At 40.5% G+C, this 24,484-nt stretch overlaps 1 protein-coding gene across 1 annotated transcript in view; it reads left to right on the forward strand.

Annotated features, from left to right (window-relative positions):
- Window positions 1-24,484, forward strand: part of LOC126236303 (uncharacterized) — a 451,155-nt gene that overhangs the window by 237,265 nt on the left and 189,406 nt on the right. Inside the window, exon 17 of the mRNA XM_049945503.1 lies at window positions 8,996-9,150. Within this exon, the coding sequence (XP_049801460.1) occupies window positions 8,996-9,150 (155 nt within the window). The remainder of the gene's footprint in view (window positions 1-8,995; window positions 9,151-24,484) is intronic.

Here is a 24,484-nt window from a genome sequence, read left to right on the forward strand (position 1 = left end):
TTCACTCTGCTTGCTGGGGGGGTCTCATCCGAGATGTGGAGGAGGCCCTGCCGGCGGCGATAGAGAGCACTGGGTGCACCCGACTGCAAATTGTTGATCATGTCGGCACCAATGACTCCTGCCGTCTGGGTTCAGAGGTCATCCTCAGTTCGTACAGGCGGTTGGCGGAATTGGTGAAGGCGGAAAGCCTCGCTCGCGGGGTGGAATCAGAGCTAACTATTTGTAGTATCGTTCCCAGAACCGATCGTGGTCCTCTGGTTTGGAGCCGAGTAGAAGGCTTAAACCAGAGGCTCAGACGATTCTGCGGAGATCTGGAGTGCAAATTTCTCGACCTCCGCTATTGGGTGGAAAAATGTAGGGTCCCCCTGAATAGGTCAGGCGTGCACTACACGCCGGAAGCGGCTACAAGGGTAGCGGAGTACATGTGGAGTGCACGTGTGGGTTTTTTAGGTAAGAGAATTCCCTCCCTAGGCCCGACAAGACGCCTCCTGAGATGCGGCAAGGTAGGAGTAGGCAAAATGCAACAGGGAATAGCTAATGTGCTAATACTAAACTGCAGGAGTGTCTATAGAAAGGTCCCAGAACCGCTCTCATTAATAAACGGTCACAATGCCCATATAGTACTAGGGACAGAAAGTTGGCTGAAACCAGACGTAAACAGTAATGAAATCCTAAACTCAGATAGGAATGTATACTGCAGAGACAGGCTGGACAGTGAAGGGGGAGGCGTGTTTATAGCGATAAGAAGTGCAATAGTATCGAAGGAAATTGACGGAGATCCGAAATGTGAAATAATTTGGGTGAAGGTCACGGTTAAAGCAGGCTCAGACATGGTAATTGGATGTCTCTATAGGCTCCCTGGCTCAGCAGCTGTTGTGGCTGAGCACCTGAAGGATAATTTGGAAAATATTTCGAGTAGATTTCCCCACCATGTTATAGTTCTGGGTGGAGATTTTAATTTTCGGGATATAGACTGGGAGACTCAAATGTTCATAACGGGTGGCAGGGACAAAGAATCCAGTGAAATTTTTTTAAGTGCTTTATCTGAAAACTACCTTGAGCAGTTAAACAGAGAACCGACTCGTGGCGATAACATATTAGACCTTCTGGTGACAAACAGACCCGAACTATTTGAAACAGTTAACACAGAACAGGGAATCAGCGATCATAAAGCGGTTACGGCATCGATGACTTCAGCCGTAAATAGAAATATTAAAAAAGGTAGGAAGATTTTTCTGTTTAGCAAAAGTGACTAAAAGCAGATTACAGAGTACCTGACAGCTCAACACAAAAGTTTTGTCTCAAGTACAGATTGTGTTGAGGATCAGTGGACAAAGTTCAAAACCATCGTACAATATGCGTTAAATGAGTATGTGCCAAGCAAGATTGTAAGAGATGGAAAAGAGCCACCGTGGTACAACAACCGAGTTAGAAAACTGCTGCGGAAGCAAAGGGAACTTCACAGCAAACATAAACATAGCCAAAGCCTTGTAGACAAACAAAAATTACGCAAAGTGAAATGTAGTGTGAGGAGGGCTATGTGATAGGCGTTCAATGAATTCGAAAGTAAAGTTCTATGTACTGACCTGGCAGAAAATCCTAAGAAATTTTGGTCTTATGTCAAAGCGGTAGGTGGATCAAAACAAAATGTCCAGACACTCTGTGACGAAAATGGTACTGAAACAGAGGATGACAGACTAAAGGCCGAAATACTAAATGTCTTTTTCCAAAGCTGTTTCACAGAGGAAGACTGCACTGTAGTTCCTTCTCTAGATTGTCGCACAGATGACAAAATGGTAGATATCGAAATAGACGACAGAGGGATAGAGAAACAATTAAAATCGCTCAAAAGAGGAAAGGCCGCTGGACCTGATGGGACACCAGTTCAATTTTACACAGAGTACGCGAAGGAACTTGTCCCCCTTCTTGCAGCGGTGTACCATAGGTCTCTAGAAGAGCGTAGCGTTCCAAAGGATTGGAAAAGGGCACAGATCATCTCTGTTTTCAAGAAGGGAGGTCGAACAGATGTGCAGAACTATAGACCTATATCTCTAACGCCGATCAGTTGTATAATTTTGTAACACGTATTATGTTCGAGTATAATGACTTTTCTGGAGACTAGAAATCTACTCTGTAGGAATCAGCATGGGTTTAGAAAAAGACGGTCATGTGAAACCCAGCTTGTGCTATTCGTCCACGAGACTCAGAGGGCCATAGACATGAGTTCACAGGTAGATGCCGTGTTTCTTGACTTCTGGAAGGTGTTCGATACAGTTCCCCACAATTGTTTAATGAACAAAGTAAGAGCATATGGACTATCCGACCAATTGTGTGATTGGATTGAAGAGTTCCTAGATAACAGAACGCAGCATGTCATTCTCAATGGAGAGAAGTCTTCCGAAGTAAGAGTAATTTCAGGTGTTCCGCAGGGGAGTGTCATAGGACCGTTGCTATTCACAGTATACATAAATGACCTTGTGGATGACATCGGAAGTTCACTGAGGCTTTTTGCAGATGATGCTGTGGTGTATCGAGAGGTTGTAACAATTGAAAATTGTACTGAAATGCAGGAGGATCTTCAGCGAATTGCTGCATGGTGCAGGGAATGGCAATTGAATCTCAATGTAGACAAGTGTAATGTGCTGCGAATACATAGAAAGATAGATCCCTTATCATTTAGCTACAAAATAGCAGGTCAGCAACTGGGAGCAGTTAATTCCATAAATTATCTGGGAGTACGCATTAGGAGTGATTTAAAATGGAATGATCATATACAGTTGATCGTTGGGAAAGCAGATGCCAGACTGAGATTCATTGGAAGAATCCTAAGGAAATGCAATCCGAAAACAAAGGAAGTAGGCTACAGTACGCTTATTCGCCCACTGCTTGAATACTGCTCAGCAGTGTGGGATCCGTACCAGATAGGGTTGATAGAAGAGATAGAGAAGATCCAACGGAGAGCAGCGTGCTTCGTTACAGGATCATTTAGTAATGGTGAAAGCGTTACGGAGATGATAGATAAACTCCAGTGGAAGACTGCAGGAGAGACACTCAGTAGCTCGGTACGGGCTTTTGTTAAAGTTTTGAGAACATACCTTCACAGAAGAGTCAAAAGAGTCAAGCAGTATATTGCTCCCTCCTTTGTATATCTCGCGAAGAGACCATGAGGATAAAATCAGAGAGATTAGAGCCCACACAGAAGCATACCGACAATCCTTCTTTCCACGAACAGTACGAGACTGGAATAGAAGGGAGAATCGATAGAGGTACTCAAGGTACCCTCCACCACACACCATCAGGTGGCTTGCGGAGTATGGATGTAGATGTAGATGTAGATGTAGAATGTTGTGAATCACATAGTTTTCTTTACTTACTGCCACCTACATAAAGTGGTAGTGGCAATACATGTTACTATGTCTCACTAGCTATTAACAGTTTTCGCCCTGCATAATTTGAAAATAGTGGTATCTGATATGACTGAACCATTATAATCATAGCCAGATAGACATTATGTTTCAAAAGAACCCTGAAATCTTAATTGATTTATGATATTAGTCACTTGAATATTCCGTAGGTCTGATGAGGTATACTGAATGCAATGTGTTCTCTTTGAAACTATCACCAGCTCTGAATTCAATATTCAGTGGCAAATAGATTATAATTTTTCACTTCAAAGAAGTCTAATCAGAGTTTTAATGATGATAATTTTTAATATGCAGCTAGCTGCCTGAGTACTATCCTTGCCTTAGTGTTGTTGCAGCGAGACAGTTGCATTATTTCATCAAAAAAATTATGATAGCTTAAATTTATGTTATGAACTCCTTTATAATATGGCCTTTGATATTCAATAATGTTGCTTGGCTTATGTGTTCTTTGAGTCTCTGCCTGATTAGAACAACTATTTTGATACTGAAATTGCATTGGTGGTTTTCATGATCACTTTTCCTAGTTACAAACACAGAACATGGTGTTCACAACCACAGATTAATATTTAATCATCAAAACTTGGGCAGTGGTTGTCATGGTGTTGAGTAAAAAAGAATCCGCTTGTCCCAATAATTTTCTGACAGTTCCATCGTATGCTTCGTACTCAAAAAGTATAAAACAAAAATTGAAGATAATCCTACATGGCACTTTTGCTTGTACATGTGTCTTACACTAAGAACTTTTTGTAACGAGTGGTGCATTGTCAGAAGAGACTACATGTTCCAGTTTTCCTGCAGGGACTGTTGTGCTGCAGTGAGGATAACAAGTGCAGCATGGGGTACGAGTGAAATGGCGTGGTGGCTGGAAACATATTTCAGAAGTGAAGTACATAGGACAGTATGATTCTTGTGGGTAAAATGTATAAACTGCGGACATATTCGCTGTGAAATTGCTGTGGTATATGGACCACATTCTACGGGTTAGGGTGTGGAATGTCAGAAGTTTAAACATGTATGGAAGCTAGAAAATCTGAAAAGGGAAGTACTAAGGCTCAATCTAGGTATAGTACTGGACAATGAAGTGAAGCGGAAAGAAGACAAGGATTTCTGTTCAAATGAGTATGGTGTAGTATCAACGGCAGCAGAAAATGTTACAATGGGAGTAGGATTTGTTATGAACGGAAAGGTAGGGCAGAGCTTGAGTTACTGTAATCAATTCAGTGATAGGGTTGTTCTAAACCAAATCAACAGCGAGCCAGCACTAACGTGATAGTTCAGGTATATAAACCAACTTCGCAAGCTGAAGATGAAGAGATAGAGAAAGTGTATGAGGATATTGAAGAGGTAATTCAGTACATAAATGGAGATGAAAATCTAATAGTCTTGTGGAACTGGAATGCAGTTGTAGGGGTAGGTGTAGAAGAACGGGTTATGGGAGAAGATGAGATTGGTCATAGCAATGAGAGAGGAGAAAGACTAATTGAGTTCTGCAATAAATTTCAGCTAGTACTAGTGAATACGTGTGGTCAAGAATCACAAGAAGAGGAGGTATGCTTGGAAAAGGCTGTGAGTTATGGGAACGTTTTAGTTAGATTACATCATGGTCAGGCAGAGACTCCAAAATAAGATACTGGATTATAAAGTGCAATCAGTGAAATGGTCCCTCTTTTGGCTGGGATCAAATGCTGAACTTGAGTTATTTGCTTCATAGAGTTGATTTGTTGCTGTCGCTGTTGCTGTAGAAAAGAAATAAGCTGAAATCCTGGTATAACAAAGACTGACCAAGTGAGTAGTAATGCCCACTTTAATTCATGCCAGATATGATTTTGAGTTTCAGCATAGTTTATTTCTGTGTTGAGGGCATTCCAGCAATAAGAACAGCCATGGTAGAACTGTACAAAGTTGGCACAGTGTGTGCCTTTAAGAATCGGGTACATGCTTACAAATCAAATTGGCACTCAGGCCACCTCGAAACCGTGAACAGAACTGGAGCACGACATGGTTTCACATGGGCCTTATACACATTTTGCTACAATGAAATGATTGTTAAAAACAGAAAATTAATGAAATACAATGAATTTTGACAGGTATCAGAACAATTAACAACACTGTATGGATCGTAAAGTAAAATGACATTATGCTTTATATGAATCTTGTTACAGCTCAGTCTCGTTCACAATGAAAATAGATGTGTAAATATAACAACACGTACTACATTTTAATGGATTATTTTTAAAATATCAAATATAATTTCTACACGACATGTTTCATAGCTTCAATAAAAATGTACTTCATTTCAGTAATAACAGTCTTTCGAAAATGAGCCTGGCTGACAGGATAATGCTTTGCAGTTACATAGTAAACTCACAGTCTTGTTTAATTCTGTTCTTTACTTTCAGATAACATTGGATTTAAAATATGTGTCACAGACAATGGTTGTATAACTATATTTCAGTCATTATAAGAAAATAGTATGGTTTCAAAAATTTGTATCAATTACAGTGTCTAATTGATGCATAAGGAATACATTCTACAGGTTTATTTCATCTTAACTGTTCCCAAAGTATAGTATTCCCAGAGTATAGTATATCTTGCTGTGCTTAGAATTGTTGTTAACATGTTAGTAGCTTTAATTGAGAATCTGCTGGTAACACACTTTAAAGAGATGGAAAGGTTCTGACTGTCACATTTCACCAGGAGCAGATATAGACTCAGATCACAATTTACTATTGATAATGAAGTTTAAGAGACTAATCAGAAAGAATCAGTGCACAAAGAAGTATGATACGGAAGTACTAAGGAATGAAGAGATAAGCTTCAAGTTCTCCAAGGCTATAGATAGTGCGATAAGGAATAGCTCAGTAGGCAGTTCAGTTTAAGAAGGATGGACATCTCTAAAAAGGACAATCACAGCAGTTGGAAAGAAAAGCACAAGTACAAAGCAGTCATGTCATCAATTGACCAAGGCTGTACAGATGTGGGTGACGCTGATCCGGAAGAAAAAAAGATCTGGCACCTTGCGATATCCATCTTTTCAGCAAAAGAAAGAATATATGGGAAGAAAGAGATTTTCCATTGATAATGTTCACACAGTGATTCTCGAATGGCTCCATAGCCAAGAAGCAGACTTGCATCATTGAGAAATTGAATGATTGGTAGAATGTTCTTGTTGCATCCTAGTTTTAGACAGATGTGGGGAGCCTAACAGTTCATATGTGTGATGAGTGAGCAATTTGACAGAGGCACTTGTGTCCAACTGAAATTTCCCATGTTTCCGACGAAGAAGGAATTGAACAAAAAGTTTGTTTGTCTGGCGTATCACTGAAGAAACTGTTTGTGTGCCAGTTTTGCGAATGCCTGTTGCAGACTTTGAATATGCAGCATTAATGACATGGGCCTTGTGACAAAATTTTTGTAAGTGGGCCGAATTCTATGATTGTTCCATTGCAAACATATGGATTGTACATGTCCTACCACAAGCGTAACACTGAGCTTGTTGTGAGGGGCAGTCTTGGCGTTTGTGCCATGAATAACACCAAGAGCAAGACTTAATTCTGTTTACCTGTGTAGCCACCTGTTTAGCGAACTGCTTATGTGGCGTGGAGTGTTGTTTACTCAGTGTGACTAGCGCAAGCTGCCGCTGAATGGGCCAATTGCAGACAAGGGACTGAACCAAACTAATAGCTGACTGCTCAATTTTATCTGCCGACAGGGCACCGGAATAGTACTGATCTAAGATTTGCACTACCTGTTGAAATGTGGATCGGATTGGGTCAAAATCTGTTCTCTGAGTTTGACATCAGGTACATTGTACATGATCGCATCACACAACATAACATCTGAACATAAATCATCGCAAGCATATTTGGATTTGCATTTCCTTGTCATATCCTGCAAATCTGTTACCCACTCACAATAAGTTTGTTCTGACCATTTTTTGCAGTTGCAGAATTGAAAGTGAGCTGCTACCACATTCACTTGTTTCTCATAATAATTAGTTAAAGACTGTACCACCTGTTCGTAAGTAAGTTCACTCGGAGTGGCATTAGGAAATAACTTCTGAGTTAAATGGAACACTGCACTTCCTGTCATTGATTATAGATGTGGAAGTTTCTCAGTACCTGGTATGTTGTTAGCGAGGATGTGTGCTTCATACTGTTGTAGCCACTCAAGCCACACCTTGTCTTGTTCACAAAATGGGCGAAAAGCTGGTATAGCGGTAGGTGTTGCTGTAGATGATGCCTGTTCTGTCTGGCATGCAGCATCGGGCAGTAGCTGCTGCACCGTGTTGAGTAGCGTAGATATATGCTGCGTCTGAAACTGAAACATCTGCATTAGCTGTGTGGCATCTAATGCTTGTAGCTGTGGTGTCTGAATAGGGGGTGGGAATGTTGGAAGAGATAAATGCAATAAACAGACAAGGCAAGCAAACAAAATAAGTACAAAAGCAAAGAAAATTTCTGTAATGCCCAACTGAAAACACTGATTAGCGAAAGAGGCTGTTAAAGCAAGTAAACGCCCCTGCAAAGAAAAGACAAGAGAGAATTAAGGCACCAGCAACTCAAAACAGAAAATTCCATGGCCGCCAGGCACTGGGTTTGTCTTATAACTCATTGTCGATGTGGAGTCCTGCACACTTGTCTCTTATAGGGTGTCGAAAGGATGCTGCTTTCTCGGGTAACTATACAACAATTCAAGCAAATCACATTAATGGTTTTTTATTACAATAAAGTAAATTGGCAATACTTAACTTTGGTTTACAGTATCGTGTCACAAGCTATTGGTGACTTGCAAATAAACTATGTATTTCGCCATATAGAGTGTCCATGCAAGTAATGAATATGGATCACAAGTAACAGCTCTTCTAGTGCTCTCTTTTAGTCTGGGTCTACTAGCGTCCATCTTCTATTGTCTGGCCAAGGCTGGCAGGAATGGCGCTTCTATTCTGTTCAGATAGAGGCCGCTCCTGTCATGGTGCGGTCCTAGTCAGCTTATGTCATCTCTCAGCCTTCTCTGCAGTTACGTCAGTTACGTTCTTCATCTTCATGCTGGCACTTGTCATTATGCTGGAACAGTTCACACTATTGTTTAAAAGGACTTGGTGACTATGTTAGAAAATAGTATTGTGTTTCTGTGTGACTTTGAAGTTAGTGCACTATTCAATAAAAATTACTTGGCTGGCCATAATAATGTGTAACATACTTTTTGAAGTCCCCTCATATATATTGTCTTAAGCACTAATGCCATCAATTTGTGTGAAAAAAAGTCTAATTGCTAATAACATCTCTTTCAAAACAATATGTTGGTGAAAATGGATTGACAGTACTGGCATGCCAAACTGACGGTCCCCCATCTCTTGGTTACAATGCACATATCAGTCAGTCTATACTTCCACAATAAGAGATTGTGGCTTATCCTCCTAGAGTTTGTATTATACTTTCTAGCACCATTTTATTTCATTGTATTGTATTGTAGTGTAGCATTTAGTGTAAAAATGGTATGCTTGATAAAAAATTACGTTTAAAATCAAAGTATTTGTAGCTAATAGATGAGTGTACAATCTCTTGTAGGTTTATGCATGGGGATCATCGCAGTTTGGACAGCTTGGCATTGGAAGTACAGGGCAGTCTTCAACTCCAATTCTCATCAGTGGACTTGCATCAGAATTAATTACTTCCATCTCTGCAGGGCAATACCATTCACTTGCCCTTACAGCTGATGGCAGGTAACTTTCACTGTTGTTTCTAAATGCTTGGCAGAGTGAGTTTTGTCTTTTCGTATTATTAACAGTTTGCATTGTATTAAGAAGATCACCAGGATTTAGAATTCTTCCAGCCATTAACCTATAATAGATTCATGAAATTGTATCTAATTATACACATACTAGTAAGGATTATGTTACAGTTTGTCCTTAAAAATCATCAACTGTTGTAAAATAAAACTTTTATCTATTATGGATGAGGAATGTTGCGACTGTGATGAATAAAGGTTTCTTGAAATTAGTGCAACCACTCACTTTTTGCTTTGTTCTTCAATTCTTTTACTATCCCATTACCAGTTTCGAACTGCCTAGCTATTCAGCCTCAGATGGTACATATTTATTGATTGTCTGCAGCAGTATGGGAGTCATGTAGCTGTGGCAAGATGTATAAACAAAATATGTAAGCACCGAGTGTAGCAGAGTAATTCTCACCACACTCAGTGCTTACATGTTTCGTTTATACGTTTTGCCAAAGCTGCATGACTCCCATACTGCTACAGACAATCAATAAACATGTACCATCTGATGATGAATTGCTGTAATGGGATAGTAAAAGAATTGAAGAACAAAGTAAAAGGTAACTGGCTGCAGTAATTTTAAAAAACCTGTAGTAAAATAGTTTTAAGGAGCTCTTATTCACATTATAAATTTACAGTTTTCGGCTGATATGTGGGGTCATTAGCTAGCATTATCAATACCTTGTGTGACAATTTCCATTAACCCTCATTAATTCTAAGCATGAAGACCAACAAAAAGTTAGGCAATGTGAAGTACACATACATGGGTACAAGTCTTCACAAAAAAATTTACTGATGGATTCATCTGTGTTTATCTACTGAGTAACAAAAATGTGTTGAAGCAACATTCCAATGAGGTGAAGTGCTGGGATGCTGTGTGAAGTCACCTTTTATTGGCTTCACTGCACTTTTGGGCCAGCTACATGTCATCTCAACAGTATCCGTGAGAATATGAAATTCACTGTGATGGTAGAAGAAAATTGATGTGTACAATTACCTGACATTCTGATAAAGCAGAATACAGATGATTCATTGAGGTATTCCATTTTTATGAAGAAAATATATAAGGATCTGTACCTAAATACTAGGAGTTGCCGTCACATGTCACATGATGCAATGTAGTATTGTACTCACAACCTTGGTGTACAGAGCCGTCTATAAGAAGTTGTTGTTGTTGTGGTCTTCAGTACTGAGACTGGTTTGATGCAGCTCTCCATCTACTCTATCCTGTGCAAGCTGCTTCATCTCCCGGTACGTACTGCAGCCTACATCCTTCTGAATCTGCTTAGTGTATTCATCTCTTGGTCTCCCTCTACGATTTTTACCCTCCACGCTTCCCTCCAATACTAAATTGGCGATCCCTTGATGCCTCAGAACATGTCCTACCAACCAATCCCTTCTTCTAGTCACGTTGTGCCACAAACTACTCCCCACTTCTATTCAATACTTCCTCATTAGTTATGTGATTACCCATCTAATCTTCAGCATTCTTCTGTAGCACCACATTTCGAAATCTTCTATTCTCTTCTTGTCCAAACTATTTATCGTCCATGTTTCACTTCCATACATTGCTACACTCCATACAAATACTTTCAGAAATGACTTCCTATAAGAAGAGCCCACCCGATATGCTACAGCATCTCAGCAAAGTCTGTTAGTAGAACAACTTCTTTTGAGATGCAAACAAAGCATGATTTCCAGATAAACAGGAAGAAACCAGAAGAAGAAATTGTCTGTTTGGCGTTCTTATAATATACAGAGCCATCAAATCCAAAGAACTGTAAGAGTATCAACAGGCACAACATAAAATCAATATTGCAACTTTCTTGCAAATTTAATGACACAGTGGACTCCATCAAGTATACATTAGGGCCAAGTATGCCAGGTGTGCCAAGTGTGAGTATGGCTGAAACTTCACCTACCAAACACAATTATGTATTTCACAACTCTACCATACGCCACAAAACAAGCACTTGGATTGCCCAGACAGGCAAACCCGCAATGACAAAACATAGTTTTAATGGAGGGCACTTATTTGATTTAGTTACACAGAGGTGCTGTATCATGCCAATGGTTTCTGGGTCTTGGTAGAAACAGGGGTAAGAATCAATGTTGACAACCGGGACAGCAGTTTCCAACTGAGTTCAACACGAGATGCTACGTCAACACATATTTAGCATTAACAATCCAGCTCTCGAGCAGTGTACGCAATGGCAGTATGGACTGGCAACATCAGGGCACCATGACCAGTCTCCCTACTACATGCCCCCCCCAACCCCCCCCACCCACCCCCCCACCCCCCCACCCCCACCCACCTGCAACGAAAGCTGAAGTTTTAAATTTCATGTTGAAGAAGTTGTTCACACAGGAGAATTCTACAAACGTACTGTCATTTGACCATTGTTCAGATTCATTTATGGACAACATAATAATAAGCATACCTGGTGCAGAGAAGCAACTGAAAGATTTGAAAGCAAATAAATTACCAGGTTCGGGTGGAATCCCAGTTCGGTTTTACAGAGAGTACTCTATGGGATTGGCCCCTTACCGGGCTTGCATTTATCATGAATCTCTCATCCAGCACAAAGTCCCAAGCGACTGCAAAAAATCGCAGGTGACTCCAGTACATAAGAAAGGTAAAAGAACAGATCTACATATTACAGACCAATATCCCTAACTTCTGTTTGCTGAGAATTCTTGAACACATTCTCAGTTCGAATATAATAAACTTTCTTGAGGCTCAACAGCTTATGCATGGTTTTAGAAAGCATTGCTTGTGCGAAACTTAGCTTGCCCTTTTGTCACATGATATACTGTGAACTATGGATGAAGGGCAACAGGCAGATTCCATCTCTCTAAATTTCCAGAAAGCATTTGACACATTGCCCCATTGCAAGCTATTAACAAAGGTATGAGTATATGGAATAGGTTTACTGATATGCGAGTGGCTCAAAGACTCCTTCAATAATAGAACCCAGTATGTTGTCCTTGACAGTGAGTGTTCATCAGAGACAAGGGTGTCATCAGGAGTGCCCCAGGGAAGTTTGACGGGACTGCTGTTGCTCTCTGTATACATAAATGACATGTTGGACAGGGTGGTCAGCAACCTGCGGTTGTTTGCTGATGCTGCTGTGGTGTATGATTAAGTGTTGAAGTTGAGTGACTGTAGGAAGATACAAGATGGCTTAGGCAAAATTTCCAGTTGGTGTGATGAATGGCAGGTAGCCCTAAATGTGGAAAAATATAAGTTAATGCAGATAAGTAGGAAGAACAAACCTGTAATGTTTGCTGCTTGACACAGCCTAGTTGTTTAAATATCTGGGCGTAACATTGCAAAGTGATATGAGGTGGAACGAGCATGGGAAAACCGTGGTAGGAAAAGCAAATGGCCGGCTTTGGTTTATTGGGAGAATTTTAGGAAAGAGTGGTTCATGTTAACAGAATCTTCCGTTGGTTCTTGGTAGAACATTATTATAATAAATGAAAAGCACCTGTTTGCTTTTGTTCTACAATATATATTGACATTGAAGGAAGACATCAAAACAAGTCAAGGCGGGTGACTAGATTTCATACTGGTAGGTTCAAACAACACATAAGTGTTATGGAGATGCTTTGGGAACTCAAATTGGAATCCCTGGAGGAAAAGCAACATTCTTTTTGAGAAACACTATTGAGGAAATTTAGAAAAGCGGCATTTGAAGCTGACTGCAGAACAATTCTACTGCCACCAACAGTCTCATTTTTCCCTTGCTCTATTTGCCAGTGGAGCAGGAAAGGAAACGGCAATTAGTGGCACAAGATGCCCTCCACCACACACCGTTGGTGGCTTCTGGAGTATGTATGTAGATGTTGATGTTGATGTTGATGCACTGCCCCCAATGCTAGTAAAATAACTTCCAGACGCTGGCAATTGGTCTGCATGATTCTCTTGGGAAAGGAGGAGTGCAGTCCATATTTTTAAAGAGATGGCATGTGCCAAGGTTCCAGCAGCTCACCTGATAACAAAACACTCCATGCATATAACTTTGCATAAATGTTATATTTTGGCCACTATTTTATGGTGTATACAGGATGTCCCATTTATAACTGTTTGTCCAGATGCAAATTACAAAATGTTTCAAGAAAATGTTCTTTATCTATCAGGGCTTTGTTTTTTTAATAAAGATATGACTTTTTTGAATGGCACCCTGCATTTTTTATTCGGTAATTCATTTCCTTTCCTAAAGCCCTATTCAAAAATTTATCACAGTGTGCCATTCACTGAAACACAACATTATTAATTACATAACACAACATTGACGTTGACACTCCCAGCACTTAGTGCAGGTACTCAGGATAATGGAGCACTTCCACGTGCTGACAAATAAAAACATAAGTAGAATGCATACCGTCATTCCATCAACCGTCGTCATTTGAAGAATGAGTAGAATGTACACCAATGAAGAGAAGGTACAAATGCTACTCATCTATGGGGAATGTACGTTAGCAGAACAGTAATTGCAGTACTGTTTTCTTATCTATGAATACTTTTAGTACGATAGTTTAGTCCTTTTAAATACTATTGTGTAGAGTAGGCATACAGTAAAGGTTGTCCTTCCTACAAACTGCATTGATATAACGTTTCTTTTATTGTTGTTGTTGTTGTTGTTGAAGGTTGGTGAAATGCTACACAGGCAGCGGAACTGTACAGAGAGCGATATCCTGACAAGAACCCATCTTCCCAACGGATGTTTTATCGTCTTGTCGCGACGCTTCAGGAAACGGAAAGTTTCAACCCATGACAACGCAGTCGTCATAGCATTCACACAGGCGAAGCTGCCGAAGTTACCATTCTTCCTTCCGTTGCTGTGGACCCACGTGTGAACACACGACAGCTTGAACATGAGTTTGGCATTCCTAAAACCAATGTACATCGCATTCTTACACGACACTGGTTCCGTCTTTACCATGCACACCTAAATCAAGAATTGCATGGGTATGATTTCCAGAATAGTGTACAGTGGGCACAGCAGCAAATCCTCGCCAACCCGAACTTCTTCTCCGATGTTCTATTTACCGATGAATGTTCCTTCTCAAACAAAGGACAGGTAAACACTAGGAACATGCATTATTGGCCCAGCGACAACCCACGATAGCTTGGACAGGTGAAACATCAGCGACAGTGGAGAATTAACGTCTCGTGTGGGATGCTTGGTACTACAATTATTGGCCCTTATTTCATCAATGGTAGTCTAAACGGCACAGCTTATGCCAACTTCCTCAGATGAATTCTTCCTCTTCTTGTGGATGAAGTGTTGCTTATGTGGTATCAACACGATGGATGCCCAGCACACAATGCCTTCCGTGCACGTCATGTTCTGAACTGAAGGTATCCTGCCAGATGGATTGGTAGACTAGGAACAGTTACTTGGCCTGCTAGGTCTCCTGATTTAAATCCTCTGGACTTTTTTCTTTGAGGATGCATTAAAGACGTTGTCTATCGCAATATTCCAACAACTCCAGAGGACGTGCAGGAATGTATCATGCTTGCTTGTAATTCTCTTCAGCAGCCAACACTGGAAGCAGTAAATAATTGTTTCATTCAATGAGTGCACCAGTGTATCGGTGTCCAAGGTCACCACTTTGAGCCCCTTTGAATGTTCTACTCCTGGGAAATGGTACGCGAGAGTCAAAGTCAATTTTGTGTTATGTTTTACTGGGTTTTCATTTGTTTGCTGACAACTCCAGCAAGTGGACGAGCCCGGGCTCAAAGTCAGTGTTGTGTTATGTAATTAATAACATTGTATTTCAGTGAATTGTACACTGTGATACATTTTTGAACAGATCTTTAGGAGAGGAAATGTATTACTGAATAAAAAATACAGGGTGCCATTTAAAAAAGTCATACCGCTGTCCGTATCTTTGTAAAAAAGCAAAGCTACAACAAAGGCAATCATGCTGATTGATGTCCCCTTAATGGCTAAAGAACATTTGCTTGAAACATTTTGTAATTTGCATCTGCAGAAACAGTTATTTAGGGTGGTCAAGATAAATGGGACACATATTACTAACAAAAACTGGATACTGGCCTTTGAATGACACTAGTTGTACAATTAAAAATAAATTATTCAGCCATTTCACATGGTACAGTGTACCATTTCTGTGATAAAACATTGAGTTAGACAATGATAATCAATAAAAATTTCATCAATGTAAGTAGCACATGTTGGCCTAAAAGTTGGAAAAAAATTGTGAATGGCATTTAATTCAGTGGCTGTAGTACGTGAAGGAATTTCATTCTTGAAATCAAATTGCTTGCTTATGGAATATCGTCTCAATTATGTGACTGGATTCATGGTTTCCTGTCAGAGAGGTCACAGTTTGTACTAATTCATGGAAAGTCATCGAGTAAAACAGAAGGGTTTTCTGGCATTTGCCAAGGTAGTGTTATAGGCCCTCTGCTGTTCCTTATCTTTATCAATGATTTAGGAGAGAATGTAAGCAGCCGCCTTGGGTTGTTTGCAGATGATACTATCGTTTATCATCTTGTAAAGTCATCAGAAAATCAAAACAATTGCAAAATGTTTCCAGAATGAGGCAAAGGTCCCGAGTTCGAGTCTCGGTTGGGCACACAGTTTTAATCTGTCAGGAAGTTTCAATTGCAAAATGATTCGTCTAAGATACCTGTATAGTGCGAAAATTGGGATTCGACCCTAAATAATGAGAAGTGTCAGGTCATCCATCTGAGAGCTAAAAAGAATCCATTAAACTCCATTAAATTTTGGTTACACAATAAATCAATCAGATCTAAAGGCTGCAAATTCAGCTAAATACCTAAGAATTACAATTACAGTCAACTTAAGCTGGAAAGAACACAGAAAATTGTTGTGAGGAAGATGAATCAAAGACGGCATTTTATTGATGGAACACTTAGAAGACACAACAAATTTATTAAAGAGACTGCCTTCACTGTGCTTGTTCATCCTGTTTTGGAGTACTGCCGCACTGTTTTGGATCCTTACCAGATATAATTAATGGAGTACATCGAGAAAGTTCAAAGAAGGGCAGCATGTTTTGCATTATCGAGAAATAGGGGAGAGTATCATGGACATTATACAGAATTTGGTGTGGAAATCATTAAAACAAAGGGATTTTTTGTTGTTGTGGGACTTCTCACAAAATTTCAATCACAAACTTTCTCCTCCAAATGTGAAAATATTTTTTTGATACTGACATGCAAAGGGAGAAACAAACATCACATTAAAATAAAAGAAATCGGAGTTCACATGGGAAGGTATGGGTGTTCTTTTTCTGTGTGCACTGTTAGAGAGTATAATAACAGAGAACTAATGTGGAGGTGGTTCAATGAACACTTTTCTAGGAACTTAAGTGTGATTTGCAGATTTGTAGATGTAAATGTACTTTGTAATAAATGTGGAGATAATATTTGTATGTGGCAATGGTGAACCAAAATGTAGACTTCAAGGATGATAACAAGCAAATATGGAATTTTGAAAAGTTACCCACTGATGCAATACACACAACAATTTGTCAGTAATGAGCTATGACACTTCTGCCATCTTACATCAAAGTGAAACTTAATTGTTGAGACAGAGGAGCATATGTTAATAGTTTAAAAACAGCTGAAAATAAGTAACACAACTATGTGGTCATTGAAACCAATACCTCAACTGTGATGTAGCCTTTTGCAGCCTCTTAAACTACCACAGAAATCTTTATACAGCACTTTAAAAGACATTGATCGTTAACAAATTACTTCTTGTGCTGACAAGACAAGCATTGAAATATAAAATTTGTGTAATATTGCTTACTTTGCATTAAATTTTCAACAGATACCTCATAATTTAATTGAAATTATGATCTTTGTGTTGGCTGATAATCAGAGAACTTTGTAGCTGGTTTTAATGTTCCATACCGCCTCACAGTACCACTATTTTATGGTGTATATATGACACATGACATAGCAGAAAACTGATGATGATGACTGCCTCACATTTTCTGCTTAAACAGCAACAGGTATCTTCTAGTATGTCTCACTGTGATTTCTTCAGTCTTTTAACTGTGCTGTCAATTACCACAAACGTCTACTGTGTTCTTTCAGCTAACTGTTTGTTTTAAAAAAAATAATTTGGTTAAATTTTGCTATAAAGCAGCATAAAATCTGTATATTACTTTCACCATTGTGTGATAAATTCTGCTTAAATGTATGATGTAACTGTTTATTTTAATTTAGTTAGGTTCCATCCAAAACTTTATATATCATGCTAATCAGCAAAAGTTCCATTCAGTCTGAACTACAGTCGTTACACTTTTGATTAAAACTTCAATTTCTTTTCTTTTCCTCATGATTCTTTTCCTGCCATCACCTACCATGTAAAAAACCTCTGACACTTATATTCTGCATTTATTTCCATGTAATACTTTTTTTATTGTGAATGAAGTCATATGTGAAAGTATTTTCATTGCACACAGAACAGCCTTATTTGCTTGAATTATTGTCAGCATTGTTTATTTTACTTTATGTTTCTGGAGTCACTTCCTCCACCTTCCATCTGTCCTTTCTTGATATTCCTTCATTTGTAACCCATCACTTTTTCCTTGCTCTCTATTTATTGAACTTTGAACTTGCTGCTGTCTATTTGATTCACCCCTCCACCGTCCTGTGTGCAGAATGATCGATGCAAGAATCTGATCCTATTCCCACCCTGTATTACAACTTCTGCCATCATCCCTATCCTCATCTTTCCCACAGTTCCACTAGCTGCAGACTGGACTATTACATGTACCACATAGGTAATGGTGTCAGAAGTGTGAGTGAGAGAGAGTGTGTGTGTGTGTGTGTGTGTGTGTGTGTGTGTGTGAGAGAGAGAGAGAGAGAGAGATAGATATTATCCAGAATATAATACAATTTGCTGACATAAATTCTAGACCCATGGAACTCTACAAGAAGTTGTACATTTTACAGTTCTTGTGTCTTTTGTTTCATAATACATATGTAGATATAATCAAGAAATGAAAAATCTAGCTTGAAATAACAACAATTGGACCAATGCATAGAGGAAGTGTTGAGTTGCTGAGAGGCACAGTGAAAAGGAATGCTGGATATATTCAACTGTCAGACCATTTCCTTAATCAGAAGATGAAACCATCCCCCCCCCCTCTCCCCCCCACACACAGCACAACTCCCAAAAATTGTCATCTCCGAGTTCTAAGGCTCAAATATGATTGCATCTGGTGTCTGAGACAAATGGCAATCTTTGCTGGGATGTGTAGTGTGCTTACAGAAGAGGCCCAGGGTAGGGATAGCAGGGGTGAGGGATATTGCTACTACTGCCTGTGGGAGCATTAAGGAATGTGGTGGGGATGGGTAGGGTTACTAGGTACAACATGTTTTTAATGGGAAGAAACCTGATGGCACAGGCTGTGAATCAGTTGTCAAATTGAACCACATCATTTTGGGCCATCCAGCCATTTCTTGGCCACAGTTAGGTGGTTGCCGTTCATGCTTACAGCTTGCTGGTTCTCATGTCCACATAGAACGTGGCACAATGGGTGCCGCTAAGTTGGTAGATCATATGGCTGTTTTCACAGGTGGCCCTGCTTTTGATGGGTTTGGACATGCCTGTGTCCAGACTCGAGTAGTTGCTAGTGGGACGATTTGTGGGACAGGTCTTGCGTCTAGGTCTATTGCAGGGATATGGTTCATGTGGGAAGGGATTGGGAATACGGATGGAGTAGGTACAGAGATGGATTTTGCGTAAGTTGGTTGACCAACAGAATACCACTTTGGGAAGGATAGTAAGGATATTTCTCCTTCCGCAGCATGATGAGCGGTAGTCAGAACTCTGGCAGAGAGTTTGATTCAGTAGCTGCAGTCCTGTGTGGTCCTGAGTTGTAAGAGTCATGCTCCTTTATGGCTGTCCAGTTGGAATGAGGGGGATAGTAGATGACTTGGGAGACGAGGCATGGGAGATCTGTTTCTGGACAAGGTTGGGAGTGTAATTTCAGCCTATGAAGGCATCATGGAGACCCTTACATCCTGGAAGGGAGGCTGCTCATTACTAAAGATGCAAATATCACAGATGGCTAAGCTGTATAGAAGGGACTTCTTGGTATGGAATGTGTCTCAGTGTGGAATGTGTGGCAGCTGTAGAAGTAGAGCTGATGTTGGTGGCTGGTGGGTTTGATGTGCACAGAGGTACTAACGTGGCCTTCCTTGAAGTGAAGGCCAACATCAAGGAAGGCAGCCTGGTAGGGTCTGGAGGGCCAGATGAAGCGAATGGAGAAGAGTCAAGGCTCTGGAACAGTGTGGATAGGCTGTCCACACCCTCAGTCCAGATCATGAAGATTCCCTCAATGAAACTGAACCAGGTGAGGGATTTGGGATTGTGGGTTGTTGGAATGATTCCTCTAGATGGCCCATTAATAGGTTGGCATGGGATTGTGCCATGTGGGTGCCCACTGCCGTACCACACATTTGTTTGTAGAGGATGCTTTCAGAGGAGAAGAAACTGTGTGTGGGTATATAGTGGGTCATAGTAACTAAAAGCTAGGTTTGGCGTCACTCTGGCATCAGAAAAGGTAGTGTTTAGCAGCAGCAAGGCCATAGACAAGGGCTATTTTAGTGAAGAGGGAGGTGGCATCAACAGTGGTAAGCAGAGCATTGGGTGGTAAAGGTTAAGGGAATGTGTAGAGTTGGTAGAGGAAGTAGTTGGTGTCTTTTATATAGGAGAATAGGTTACAGGTAACAAGCTGAGGCTGTTGGTCCACAAGAGCAGAGCAGAGATATTCTCTGTAGGGTTGCAGTAACCAAACATAATGGTGTGTCATGAGTGGTAGGGTTAATGTGCTTTAGGATGGCAACATCAGTACCTTTGTCCACATCAAACCAACCAACCAACAGTATCTCCTCTTTGAAAGCTGCCATCCATCCCACACCAAGACATACTCTCACTGAGGCCTTCACGTATGAAATCCCAACACTGTCCAGGAACAGATATCTTGTGCCTTGTTTCCCCATTCGTGTACCATGCTACACATACCCACAGTCTAGCCATGAAGGAGCAACCCCCTTGTGACTCAGAATCACCCAGGATTGTTGTTGTTGTTGTTGTTGTTGTTGTTGTTGTGGTCTTCAGTCCTGAGCCTGGTTTGATGCAGCTCTCCATGCTACTCTATCCTGTGCAAGCTTCTTCATCTCCCAGTACCTACTGCAGCCTACATCCTTCTGAATCTGCTTAGTGTATTCATCTCTTCGTCTCCCTCTACAATTTTTACCCTCCACGCTGCCCTCCAGTACTAAATTGGTGATCCCTTGATGCCTCAGAACATGTCCTACCAACTGATCCCTTCTTCTAGTCAAGTTATGCCACAAACTCCTCTTCTCCCCAATTCTATTCAATACCTCCTCATTAGTTATGTGACCTACCCATCTAATCTTCAGCATTCTTCTGTAGCACCACATTTCAAAAGCTTCTATTCTCTTCTTGTCCAAACTATTTATCGTCCATATTTCACTTCCATACATGGCTACACTCCATACAAATACTTTCAGAAACGACTTCCTGACTCTTAAATCTATACTCGATGTTAACAAATTTATATTCTTCAGAAACACTTTCAATGCCATGCCAGTCTACATTTTATATCCTCTCTACTTCGACCATCATCAGTTATTTTGCTCCCCATATAGCAAAACTCCTTTACTACTTTAAGCATCTCATTTCCTGATCTAATTCCCTCAGCATCACCCGACGTAATTTGACTACATTCCATTATCCTTGTTTCGCTTTTGTTGATGTTCATCTTATACCCTCCTTTCAAGACACTGTCCATTCCGTTCAACTACTCTTCCAAGTCCTTTGCTGTCTCTGACAGAATTACAATGCCATCGGCAAACCTCAAAGTTTTTATTTCTTCTGCATGGATTTTAATACCTTCTCCGAACTTTTCTTTTGTTTCCTTTACTGCTTGCTCAATATACAGATTGAATAGCATCAGGGAGAGGCTACAACCCTGTCTCACTCCCTTCCCAACCACTGCTTCCCTTTCATGTCCCTCAACTCTTATAACTGCCATCTGGTTTCTGTACAAATTGTAAATAGCCTTTCGCTCCCTGTATTTTACCCTTGCCACCTTCAGAATTTGAAAGAGATTATTCCAGTCAACGTTGTCAAAAGCTTTCCCTAAGTCTACAAATGCTAGAAATGTAGGTTTGCCTTTCCTTAATCTTTCTTCTAAGATAAGTCATAGGGTCAGTATTGCCTCACGTGTTCCAATATTTCTACAGATTCCAAACTGATCTTCCCTGAGGTCGGCTTCTACCAGTTTTTTCATTCGTCTGTAAAGAATTCGTGTTAGTATTTTGCAGCTGTGATTTTTAAACTGATAGTTCGGTAATTTTCACATGACAACACCTGCTTTCTTTGGGATTGGAATTATTATATTCTTCTTGAAGTCTCAGGGTATTTCGCCTGTCTCATACACCTTGCTCACCAGATGGTAGAGTTTTGTCAGGACTGGCTCTCCCAAGGCAATCAGTAGTTCTAATGTAATGTTGTCTACTCCCGGGGCCTTGTTTCGACTTAGGTCTTTCAGTGCTCTGTCAAACTCTTCACGCAGTATCATATCTCCCATTTCATCTTCATCTACCTCCTCTTCCATTTCCATAATATTATCTTCAAGAACATCGCTCCTGTATAGACCCTCTATATACTCCTTCCACCTTTGGCTGCTTTCCCTTCTTTGCTTAGAACTGGGTTTCCATCTGAGCTCTTGATATTCATAAAGTGGTTCTCTTTTCTCCAAAGGTCTCTTTAATTTTCCTGTAGGCAGTATCTATCTTACCCCTCGTAAGATAAGCCTCTACATCCTTACATTTGTCCTCTAGCCATGCCTGCTTAGCCATTTTGCACTTCCTGTCGATCTCATTTTTGAGACGTTTGTATTGATTTTTGCCTGCTTCACTTACTGTATTTTTGTATTTTCTCCTTTCATCAATTAAATTCAGTATCTTTTCTGTTACCCAAGGATTTCTACTAGCCATCGTCTTTTTACCTACGTGATCCTCTGCTGCCTTCACTATTTCATTCCTCAAAACTGCCCATTCTGCTTCTACTGTATTTCTTTCCCCCATTCCTGTCAATTGTTCCCTTATGCTCTCCCTAAAACTCTGTACAACCTCTGGTTCTTTCAGTTTATCCAGGTCCCATCTCCTTAAATTCCCACCTTTTTGCATTTTCTTCAGTTTTTAATGTACAGTTCATAACCAATAGATTGTGGTCAGAGTCCACATCTGCCCCTGGAAATGTCTTACAATTTAAAACCTGGTTCCTAAATCTCTGTCTTACAATTATATGATTAAGTTATGCTCTGTGCAAAATTCTACCAGGTGGCGTCCTCTTTCATTTCTTAGCCCCAATCCATATTCATCTACTACGTTTCCTTCTCTTCCTTTTCCTACTGTCAAATTCCAGTCACCTATGACTATAAATTTTCGTCTCCCTTCACTACCTGAATAATTTCTTTTATCTCATCATACATTTCATCAATATCTTCATCATCTGCGGAGCTAGTTGGCATATAAACTTGTACTACTGTAGTAGGCGTGGACTTCGTGTCTATCTTGGCCACAATAATGCATTCACTATGCTGTTTGTAGTAGCTAACCCGCACTCCTATTTTTTTATTCATTATTAAACCTACTCCTGCATTACCCCTATTTGATTTTGTATTTATAACCCTGTATTCACCTGACCAAAAGTCTTGTTCCTCCTGCCACCGAACTTCACTAATTCCCACTCTATCTAACTTTAACCTATCCATTTCCCTTTTTAAGTTTTCTAACCTACCTGCCCGATTAAGGGATCTGACATTCCACGCTCCGATCTGTAGAACACCAGTTTTCTTTATCCTGATAACGACGTCCTCCTGAGTAGTCCCCGCCCGGAGATCCGAATGGGGGACTATTTTACCTCCGGAATATTTTACCCAAGAGGACGCCATCATCATTTAATCATACAGTAAAGCTTGCATGCCCTCCGGAAAAATTACGGCTGTAGTTTCCCCTTGCTTTCAGCTATTCGCAGTACCAGCACAGCAAGGCCGTTTTGGTTAGTGTTACAAGGCCAGGTCAGTCAATCATCCAGACTGTTGCCCGTGCAACTACTGAAAAGGCTGCTGCCCGTCTTCAGGAACCACACATTTGTCTGGCCTCTCAAGGGATACCCCTCCGTTGTGGTTGCACCTACAGTACGGCTATCTGTATCGTTGAGGCACGCAAGCTTCCCCACCAACGGCAAGGTCCATGGTTCATGGGGGGGGGGGGGGGGCACCCAGGATTAGAACAACTGAATCGTGTTCTCCACCAGGGTTTTGACTACCTCTTGTCATACTCTGAAATATGCAATACCCCCTTCTTCTATCATCCTCTGCCCCCGCTCACAGTGGTATTTGACACCCACTAAACCTATGCAATGTCTATGTCTATACCTACTACAGCTCTGGTCCCAACAACTTGCTTCATGATCCATATCCCTGCAATAGACCTATATGCAATACCTGTCCCAAACATCCCCCACAACACCTACTTCAGTCTTATCATAGGCATCTCTTATGCCATAAAGGGAAGGGCCACAGGTAAAATCAGCCATGCGATCTTTGAACTTAGCTGCAACCACTGTGCTGAATTCTACATGTGAACGACAATTAACAACTGCTTCACGGCTGTGCCATCTGAATTCTTCCCAACAACACCAGCTTTTCTGAAAAGCACAGGTTGGAACACTCCCTGCAACATATTCACTGTTCCCGTAACCCCCTAGCCACCTTCACTAGTCCTTGTCCCTCACCTACCTATCTCCTTCCCAGCTCCCACTCCAGTACTGCACACACATTCAGTCCTGCCGATGCATCTGTGTAGCCCTTTCCCCTTCTCTACTTCTCTTTCATGTGTCACTGCAATGAATCAAACATAGTAACATGCATTGCTTGTAACGTCCCATTTTCAAACAAATAGAGGCTTAGTTTTGAAAACCATTTTAATTTAGCACTCCAATAATTTTTACTCTTCTGTTTATTTATTTTCATGACCATCCAAACATTGCATACAGTTGACCTAAATACAGTAACTTACCATCCATAATGAGCAAGGCGGTAAGACAATAGAGCCATACTCAGGACAGCATTTCAAATTCTCTCCCAGCCACTCAGATTTAGGTTTTCCTGGATTTCCCTGTATCACTTTAGGTGAATGCAAAGATGTTCCTTTGAAAGAGTATGAC

The sequence above is a fragment of the Schistocerca nitens genome, chromosome 2 (assembly GCF_023898315.1).
Source record: "Schistocerca nitens isolate TAMUIC-IGC-003100 chromosome 2, iqSchNite1.1, whole genome shotgun sequence".
Lineage (NCBI taxonomy): Eukaryota > Metazoa > Arthropoda > Insecta > Orthoptera > Acrididae > Schistocerca > Schistocerca nitens.